This window comes from Diplotaxodon limnothrissa, linkage group LG16 (assembly GCF_057381915.1).
Source record: "Diplotaxodon limnothrissa isolate DT_005_m linkage group LG16, D_limnothrissa_male_GT1.1, whole genome shotgun sequence".
NCBI lineage: Eukaryota > Metazoa > Chordata > Actinopteri > Cichliformes > Cichlidae > Diplotaxodon > Diplotaxodon limnothrissa.
The window spans coordinates 20,801,174-20,811,019 of record NC_140611.1 but is presented as its reverse complement, the minus strand read 5'-3'; the positions used below and the strand labels follow the sequence as shown (position 1 = coordinate 20,811,019).

General features: G+C 37.5%; 1 protein-coding gene across 1 annotated transcript; it reads right to left on the bottom strand.

The window, feature by feature from the left end:
- Nucleotides 1-3,074: 3,074 nt before the first annotated feature.
- Nucleotides 3,075-9,846, bottom strand: LOC146616103 (nectin-2-like). Its single transcript, XM_085374561.1, has 5 exons — nt 9,771-9,846; nt 7,992-8,333; nt 7,572-7,874; nt 6,404-6,454; nt 3,075-3,121 (listed from the first exon to the last, which is right to left on the bottom strand). The coding sequence occupies exons 1-5, from the start codon at nt 9,844-9,846 to the stop codon at nt 3,075-3,077; spliced, it is 819 nt and encodes a 272-aa protein (XP_085230687.1).

Below are 9,846 nucleotides of genomic sequence, written 5' to 3'. Positions count from 1 at the left end.
GACAATAAAACAATTAAGTTTCACCACAGGGTCCATCAAGCTCGCAGTTACGTCTCATGATTAACACCAGTGGAAAGAAGAAGAAGAGTTTGCTGTCTTAAGCAGTGGAAAAAATCAATTAATGTAGTTTTAGAGCTACTTACTGCAAAAAAGAAAACACTTAATATTTAAACACACAAACACTGCATTTACCAAGAACTTCTCACTTTTAATGGATCAGCAGTGAAATATAGACAAAGAAGCTTCAGTACAAATAAAACTGCTTTGCGTGTGAAAAGAATATTGTAATTTGCATGTTTCATTGTAATTTCACTGTCGATTTATGAATATATTTTGAAAGAATGGAGCTTAAATGCTGAAGATATTTAATGAAGTTTTACAGAATCAGTTATAATAACACATTTACACAGATTCTCTTGTTATAAATATGAGTTTCTTTTACTTTTTCTGTTTTATGCTGCTCTATTTGGTAGTTGTAAAATGTAAATATACGTTTGCACCCTTTACTCCAACTCATTTGATAATTCAAACAAACATTGCTTAATTTTAGGGATCAGTATTTCATATTACTACGTCCTAACTTTTCATCCAGTGACATCACCTCTTGGTTCAAACAAGACCATTTTTTCATCATCTTGTCTGGTGAGCTGAAACAGCCCATGCAATCCTCCACAGTTCCCAACAACACTACTGCAAACCCAAACACTGTCCAGGTCTCCACCCAACAATCCATACTCAGAGAAGTTTGAAATTTTCTTATATTGCAGTGGACGTACTTTAATGTCACAATGTCCCTTGACTACTGTGCAAGGAAAAAGCCATACAAACATATCTGCTCTAATCTATCACTGGACTTGGCATTGGTTAAACCTTACACTTTTTCTCTAGATAAAACGTAAACATGAAATAATTAAAAAAGAGGATTTATAGCCATCATTTTTATTGTGCTTTTAAGCCAAAGAAGGCATGATTCATGACTGTACTGGATCAATTCACTGACCAACAGGATGCCAGTGGAAAATACACTGCTGATGGCCTTCAGCTTTTAGGCCCATCTTCTGTGGAACCAGCTGCCAGTTTGGATTCAGGAGACAGACACCCTCTCTGCTTTTAAGATTAGGCTTAAAACTTACCTTTTTGCTAAAGCATATAGTTAGGGCTGGCTAACGATGATTCAAATTTGGTTAAGCCACATACCTCAGATTGATAATGTTCTACCTAAATGTAAGAACTTTTTACCAATTTGTAAACAATAATTAAAAACAGCAAAAGGCAAATGTACATTTCTGGATAGTATAATAGTATTGCAAAGACAATCAACAGGAACTCTTACATATTGTTTCACTCACAGTTGGTATATATATTAAATGACGATATTTAAATCCATCCAACCTTCAACACATATATGGGCAGCATCTCTTCAGTCCTATACATCCTATACATACACAAAGGAAATGCCTCAAACATTCCAACACCCAATCAGAGGACTAGTGAGATTTACTTGACTAATGTGCATATGTGTGCTAGGAGTCAAATGTCATTTGCAGAATCACCACTTTTACATACAAAAATTACATTATCAACCACATTCAATATGTATTAAATAAATAAGAAATAGGAATACAAAGTCGCTGTGTAATGAAACTCATAAGTTAATAAATAAAATGTGCAAGCACCTGCATAAACAGCATAACAAAGCCAAGCTAGCCAAGACCTCATAGGGATGTTAAAGCTTAGTGAATGATGAATCTAGACCAGCAGCCAGAGCCTGAACTTCAACAGGTAAAAACTGATGAGCAATCCATTTCTACCTGTTCAAGCTTCTACAGTCAAATTCCCATGGCAATTGCTTTGTGCCAATTTTCATCTTTTCCTTGCGTTGTCAGCTTTGTGTTTATCCCCAAATTGAACAAAGAAAGATCATTATATGTCCTCATTAGGATAGAGATTTGTGTTGGTGTGTGCGATGTAGTCTATAGGTTTACATTATTACATTTTCATAGAGAAGCAATGAGTTTCAGGTCATTTTATGGAAAAATATTTATTCCCAAGTGGACCATTACAGCTTTTGCTATAACGACCCACTTGATAGCCATATTTTATTAGATTTTTTATTAGGATGTTTCTATTTTTAGTTATTACAATCTCAACGGACAGAAAAAGGATATAGTCAGAAAAAATGCAAAAGCAATGTAACCAGTTTTGTTGCAAATTACTTTCTCCTGGGAGTAAGGAGCTTACAGGATTACTTTTTTGAAAAGTGTTCCCTGCAAAATATGTAATACATTTTTTTTTAGTAACGACTCCAACACTGATCACAACAAAGAGGAGAAATACCTCCAAAATGCACTTAAATTTGACCACACAGCATGCAATTTGATTTAATCTGCATGAATGTAGTGTCTTTGATATGCTGCTTAGAGCTGGTGGCGATTCTCAAAGCGGACCAAATGAGAATTGATAAGGAAGCTCATAATTCATCACTCGCTATAATGTTAATGTGATGTTAAAGTGGAAAACCAAAGTAATAAGTTCTGGTGGCACTAGCTGTCTTTGTTACAGAAACTCACAAGAATTCAAATCCACTGAGGAGGCAAGGAGGCCTCCAGACAGTCATATCCAAGATCAATTAATCTAATTTCATTAGTTTGACTAATACTCCAGGAGGAGGAGTGATTCTTGTGAACATGGAAAAGTGCACCTAAAGCAAAATATATGACCTTGAGCACAATTTCTGTAAATACCCATTAGGTTATAACTGTGCATATTTCACTAAAATATGAAGTGAAAATATGAAAAAAGTGCATAAAATCCAAAATGGCAAATTGTTGCATTTTCTGTGACATCCTCCTGAGAACCACCCCGTTCATTCCTTCCTTCCACTTAAAGTGTTTACACTGAGTTCTCAACTGATATCATAGTTTGTAGCTTATTTTCCAAAGTTCACTGCCAACACCACTAAAACTACTTTTAATAACATCTAGTATAGTTAGTATAATTGTAGCTTAATATACTTCTCTCTCTCTCTCAGCATTTAAATGAATATTTCAAATGTAAAAACTGTTCAAATGACTTTACCTGCTCCAGATAAAGTTTGCACTTGGGTTGGCTTCTGTCAAACCAGTGGCGGAGCGTGGGGGTGGCTTACTGGGCTTAAGCCCGGGTTGTTTTGTCAGAAGCCCGGGGTATTTTGGGGTGTAATTTTTTCATAGTTAGATGTCTGGCTGACAACTGTATAAAACAAAAAGTACACACAATAGTCGAAGCACATAGTGCACACTGTGGGAATTTACGACTGTGCGTGAATCCCCCCTGATATTGGTATGATCCGAGCTCAGGCACTAAGCGACTGAGCGAGGGGGCGGGGCAGCTGCCGCCTGTGAGTGCGCTGTTGGAGGTTGGAGAGACGGAGCCAGCCATACTAAGGAGAGCTTAAGTTTGACCAGGTACCAAAGCAAATTATTCGTACCGTACAAATAATGTAAATATGACGGTGAATCACGAAAGATTGATATCAAACTGATCACTTGACCAATATTACGTTATTGCTCTTCAAGTGAATCAACAAATGGCGAAATGAAAAGCCGAACAACAACAATGCTGTTTCTTTGGAGAGTCTCAGCTTACATGTGTGTATTCACAGCTGAAACCAGATATTTACACTTTATGGAAAACACAAGAACATTTTTTTACTGTACAACGTCATTTAGAGTAAACTTGTTTTGTTTTGGATAAATATTGAAATATCTTTTGAATTAGTTAAATGTCAGAATAAAGAGAGACAGAGCTTCTATTTATCATCACTTTCATCAAATTTAGGAGTACATGTACACTAAGTTTATTGTTAATTAATAAGAAACTCCAGACGATTCCATTCTGAGCTGAAGAAGCTTCTGATTGGTTCGTAGAGTCCATGTGAGTAAATTGGTGGCACAGCTGTGGATGCATATAAGGCAAAACACAGAGCCTGTTTCTGTGACATGGGAACATCAAGAGATGTCAACTAGGGCTGGGCCATATTATACCGTTCACGGTAATACCGGTATAATGTTAGGCAACGATAGGAAAATGAAATATCGCGATAGAATGGGAGTAAAACGCACATGCGCAGTGCCTTTGTTTTCATACGCACATGGCCGATTGTTGAGTGAAACAGATGAACCAGAATTGGTTTGTAAAAATGGTGCAACTTCCGTGATGTGGAACTGGTTTGGTGTTTGTCCATCAGATACACAACAAAGCACATTTTTTTGCAGAACATGCAAGCGGCCGTCGTTATTGTCGTATTTGTCGGACTAAGATGCTCTTAAATCTGGGAGTAATCTGGGTCCTAAACTCCGTATGCTTCAGGTCAAACAACACTGCAGCATCACTAAGAGTTAAAAACTGTCTAAATTATTTCATCTTTAATAAAACGATCAGCATTGCTGCTTTACCAGGTGTAACTATGAAGTTTAACTTCCAGGCATCCATGAAAACAAAAGTTATTACATTTAACGGAGTTAGAAGTTAGCAGGAAGCTAGCGGAAGTTAGCTCGCTAGTTTCGCTAGTTACCTAAGCATGATATAGCATGTTCTGACTGAGAGATTTCTGAAAAAAATCAAACGTACAGCTCTGCTATCACTTCCAACATAAATGAAGACAGGAAACTAAACAGCAGTGACGTTTGTAGGGTTACTGAAGTTGGGCTAGCTGGTATATAATGATGTGCTACGTGATCGCTAGCGACACAGCTATGTTAGCATAACATAAACAGTGAAGCTGGAGGACGAACACTAACACTTTTCCACTTATAAAAGTTAACGTGAAGGTTCTTCATGGTTAGAAACAAATGCAATCGCATGGCAGGATGCTGTAAACGGACCAAACTTCAGTCAGGAGAACAACTGAGATAATCCATCCACAATACGAGGTTAGTCATTAATATACTGCAACAACATGGGAATAGAGCAGCTGCCAGAGAATTCAACATTAAGGAATCAATGGTACAGAAGTGGAGGAAGCAAGAAGAATGAGTTTAATAAAGTTTGATTTATCTGACTGCTTTGTTTCGCTTAATGTGCCTTATAATCCCGTGCACCTTATGGTCCGAAAAATGCGTACTGCACACTGCAGTTTAATGTTGCAAAGCACCTCTTTTTAACTTCAGTGGATATTATACATGGTTATGCTCAGGATATGTCAGCCCATTTCTACTGGAAATGCCTTTTGGTTAAACTTTCAGCAAGGAATTTGCATTTGCACTGTTACATTTTTATAAAGCTTTAATGTACATAAAAACCAGCTTCTTGTTTAAGTGAAAATAAATGGAAGGTTGTCTTTTTGCGCTAGTAATGTTGTGGAGTTGTATTTTGTCTCGCATCAATTATATCGTCAGTTATATCGTTATCGCAAATTTTCAAATATATATCGTGATAAATATTTTTGGCCATATCGCCCTGCTCTAATGTCAACCAAAACAAACACCAGGAACAGAACTGTGGAGCTCCATAAGTGTGGCTCAGTTTGAATACAATTTGGTGCCATTTACAATTAAGAAATACAGACAGTTTCTCTCTTTACTCTTAAAGTTAACAAATATGTTTTTTTATATTTATCAATCTAAAAAAAATAAACTTTTAGTCTGATTTGATGTTACAATTAAAATGTTTTTATCTGAAGAGTAAATATGTGGTTTCAACTGTATATTTGATGATTGTCAGCACAAAGAGAGAGAGAGGAACAGAGAGGGAGATGGAGAATGAGGACAGAACAGATGAACAAGAGCAGGTGAGACACACATGTTAGTCAAATGGTTGTTTACCAAAAGTATCACCGTATCATAGGTCCTCATGTATCTCGTGTTTCTTTTTAGGTTTGTTACTTTTCAAATTCTACATTTATTAAGTTTTGCAGCTTGTTTGCACAACAAGGCTAAATAATTATATAAACTTTTCTCAATCTAAATATTGTACTTTGGTAGAATTAAAAAATAAGTGTAGTGCAGGTCTATGATGATTTTTAGTGCTGCTATCATCTAGTTCTGATTCTGGTTCTGTCTTGGTTAAGTCCTCAGTAGTCCTGATTTTGAACTGTTGTAGTCCTGTTTTAATTCCGGATCAGTTCTGGGTCTGGTTGAATTGGGGATTAGTCCTCGTGTCTTGATACAGCCCTGACTTTGTTCTGCCTCGCTGCTTAATTAAAAAACTAGTTTAAGGTGTCCTGCATATGTGATATTTATTTTTCCCTAACTCAAAACAGAGCCAATTAATTTTTCAGTCATTTCTAAACCCCCCCCCCCCCCCCCCCCCCCCCCCCCCAAATAAAATAAAATAAAATAAAATAAAAAATCCCACATGCATACTACCCTTTAGGGCTAAGCCCCGGGTGTTTCAAATGTCTGGCTCCGCCTCTGTGTCAAACACTCAAATGAGTCCTCTGAAATCACTGTAATGTTCACTTCTGTGGGAGAGACTGCAAAAAATGAAGACACAGCTGTGTTAAACCTGAACTGATGAAATACTAATGATGTCAAAATAATGTTTCAAATTCTCAAATTGTAAATGCTTGGTACTGAAGGGGGAATGTCGGCAGAGAGAGCAACTGAAATGACAAAAAGTGACATACATTATTAAAAAATACTGAAGAATACATACAAAGAATACATATATAAGCCTACACTGCACACAAAGATTGTAGATAGTGTATTGTACTACTGCCATTCAGTGAAGAAACACTGGTGTCTGGACTCAACAGCAATTGTTTCATCCAAATTTCTTCCCCTATCAAAAAACATCATCGGAATGACTGACTGCTCTAATATGCTGCACATCAGCTAAATCGCCTGCTATGTAAGGCAAAACCATAAATCTTGGTTTTCATTCAGTTTCTAGGAGTAATCCTCTAACACACATTCAAAAGTGTCACCGGCTCACTTACAATCACCTTGGACTAAAAACAACATATTAGGTTTCTTTTGGGGAATTCCACCAGAAACAGAACACCACAGTTATATAACATCACTAAAAAAGAGCACACAATGCTTCATTTTCAAAACAGCCTCAGTTAATTTTACTTTAAGAATACATGTATAAAACCACATTACCCACAAATATTCCAGTACTGGACTACTGCCAGTAAATTAAGAAACAGACTTGTGTCTGGACTCAAATGTCTACTGTGGTATGACTTTACTGAATTTGTTGGTTTCGGTTCACATGGTTACATCATTTAGTCTTTTGCAATAATGGTGTAACAATGTCCTTTATATCAGTCTAAAGGTTGTCATTAAGTCTTTCAGGTCTTTCGGGAATTCTCTCTGTCTACTGTGACAACCTAATATTGAGAGACCTAACACAGAGGCAAAGTCATGACAGCATCTCAAACAGGGGAAAAAAAATACTTCTCCTGAACAAAGATGGAAACATGAGAACTTTTTGAGGATTTATGCCTGTTTTTGTATAAAAACAGAGTTTGATCCTGGGTGTGTCTGTGTTCTTTTCTAATTATTTGATTAAACTATTAAATTTCTTAAATGACAAAAGAACAAAAGAAGACAAAATAATAAAATACATCAACAGCTGATACTCACAGTAGACCTGTATGGTGAAGGGCAGGGTTTCTTCTTTAGTCAGGGAGTCACTACTAATGACACACTGGACCTGGTAACCATTAATCTCTCTCATAGGTACGCCAAACAGAGAGCTGACTGTGGTAGTTGTACCGTTGTCATACTGTGTGGAGTTTGTTGTCGTCCTCACTTTGTCTCCCAAAGCACCAGTGAGCCACCTCACCTCTGCAGGAGGCTTCGATCCAGCAGCCGTGCAGGTAGCAAATAAAACCTCTTCTGTGCCCAAAGTGGGAAGGCTGTCCTTGATGTTTGTGAAAGGAGGCACTAGGAGAGTTACAGAAAACTAATAATTCAATATGTAAGCGTGACAGTAAAAGCAAATCTGTCTACATCTCATATACAAACAAATCTCTTAAATACATGTTTTTGTTTTTTCTATACCAATCACTATAAGAGGTATCTCAGTCTTGTGATTTCCACTGGGAAACAATGTGAAGATGCATGTGTAGCTGCCTTCATCCGTCAATGCAACACTGGATAACTGGAGGGTTCCATTTTTGTTGTTAAAATTCCCGATATATTTAAATCGATCATCCTGTCCATTGACAAACCGTGGTCCTTCCCTTGGTTGGACAGTGATAAAATTGTCATTATGAGGTTTTTCTCTGGTTGTCCTCTGCCAGGTAATCTGTGTTAAATCATCATCAGTGTGGTTGATTTGGCACGGTAAGATAGTAGTGCCTCCTTGAACCACTGTCACACTTCCACCAATCACCTGGAGACCTGTAAAGAGCATGAAACACTATTAAAGCTCAGACCTCAGCGTAAAAATAGAAACAAGAAAGAACCAGATTTGCATAAGGTAAAACACCAGTTTCACAATTACAGCTACAAATCCAAACAGGATCAATTTTTCAAAACCTGAACCAGGACTATCAGAGCAGCTTGGCGTCTGGTCTGGGTGAGGAATAAGGAATTAGTACTGTGCAGATCTAATCAGGGAACAGAACTGAATAGTCATATTTTTTCAGTTTCCTTTCAATTCAACACAATTTTATTTAGAAATCACAACAACAGTCACCTCAAGGCGCTTTATTATGTAATGTAGACCCTACAATAATAAACACAGAGAAAAACCCAACAATCATATGAGCCCCTATGAGAAAGCACTTTGGTGACAGTGGGAGGGATAAACTCCCTTTTAACAGGAAGAAACCTCCGGCAGAACCAGGCTCAGGGAGGGGCGGGGCCATCTGCTGCCACCGGTTGGGGTGAGAGAAGGAAAACAGGATAAAAGACATGCTGTGGAAGAGAGACAGAGATTAATAACAAGTATGATTCAGTGCAGAGAGGTCTATTAACACATAGTGAGTGAGAAAGGTGAGTGAAGAAGAAATACTCAATGCATCATGGGAATCCCTCAGCAGCCTATGGTTATTGCAGCACAACTAAGGGAGGATTCACGGTTTATTTCTTATCTGTAAGACTTGGGAGAGGGAATGCTACACATGGGAAAGTTAACCTTCACAGCTTTCTCACCAAGTCCAGTCAGGAGGGTTTGTATATATGTGGTCACATGAATTAAAGTGGCAGAAGCCAAAATCTTTTAATGAGAGGAGGGTTTGCAGCTAAAACTACTAAAAGATTTTAGAAAGTTTTTCCTGAACTAATAAAAACAAGTTTCCACAAAATGACTACGGCCTGTCAACTGCCATTAAAGTAAAAATTTAAACGCACCAACATTACGCTTAGCTTTTTGGTGTCCCTGCAGGTAACTAATTTTCCCAAAGGGCCACATGAGAAACTGGAACTGCTGTGTCTGTACCTGAGCCGAACTCGATTCTTCCCAATATCAAACTGGCTCTCTCTCTACAAACTGGTACAAGTAGTTGTTTTAATGAGACGATGAAAACGTGAAATAGGCATGGCAAAAGCAATAGCATTGTAATCTCTATTTAATCAACATTCCCAAAAACAAATGTGATGCAAAATGTGCAGATTTCTGCAACATTTCGCTATATTCAAAACGTGTTATTGCTGTTTCGGTTGTACTTCACTTACTTCATGTTCAGTGTTTAAGTTCTTTTTGCTTGTTCAGTAAGAGAACTCTAGTCAGTTAGTCAGATTTGGACAGCATTAATTGTAACACCTGCCAGTTCATTTCATTTCAGCCTAAGCCCATCCAAGCATAAATAAAACAAACAAAAACTTTGTACATACTGTTCGTTTCTCTGGTCAGCAGGAGCGCAGATATTATCGCCAAACGACAGATGATCGTGGGAAAATAGCGCGACAT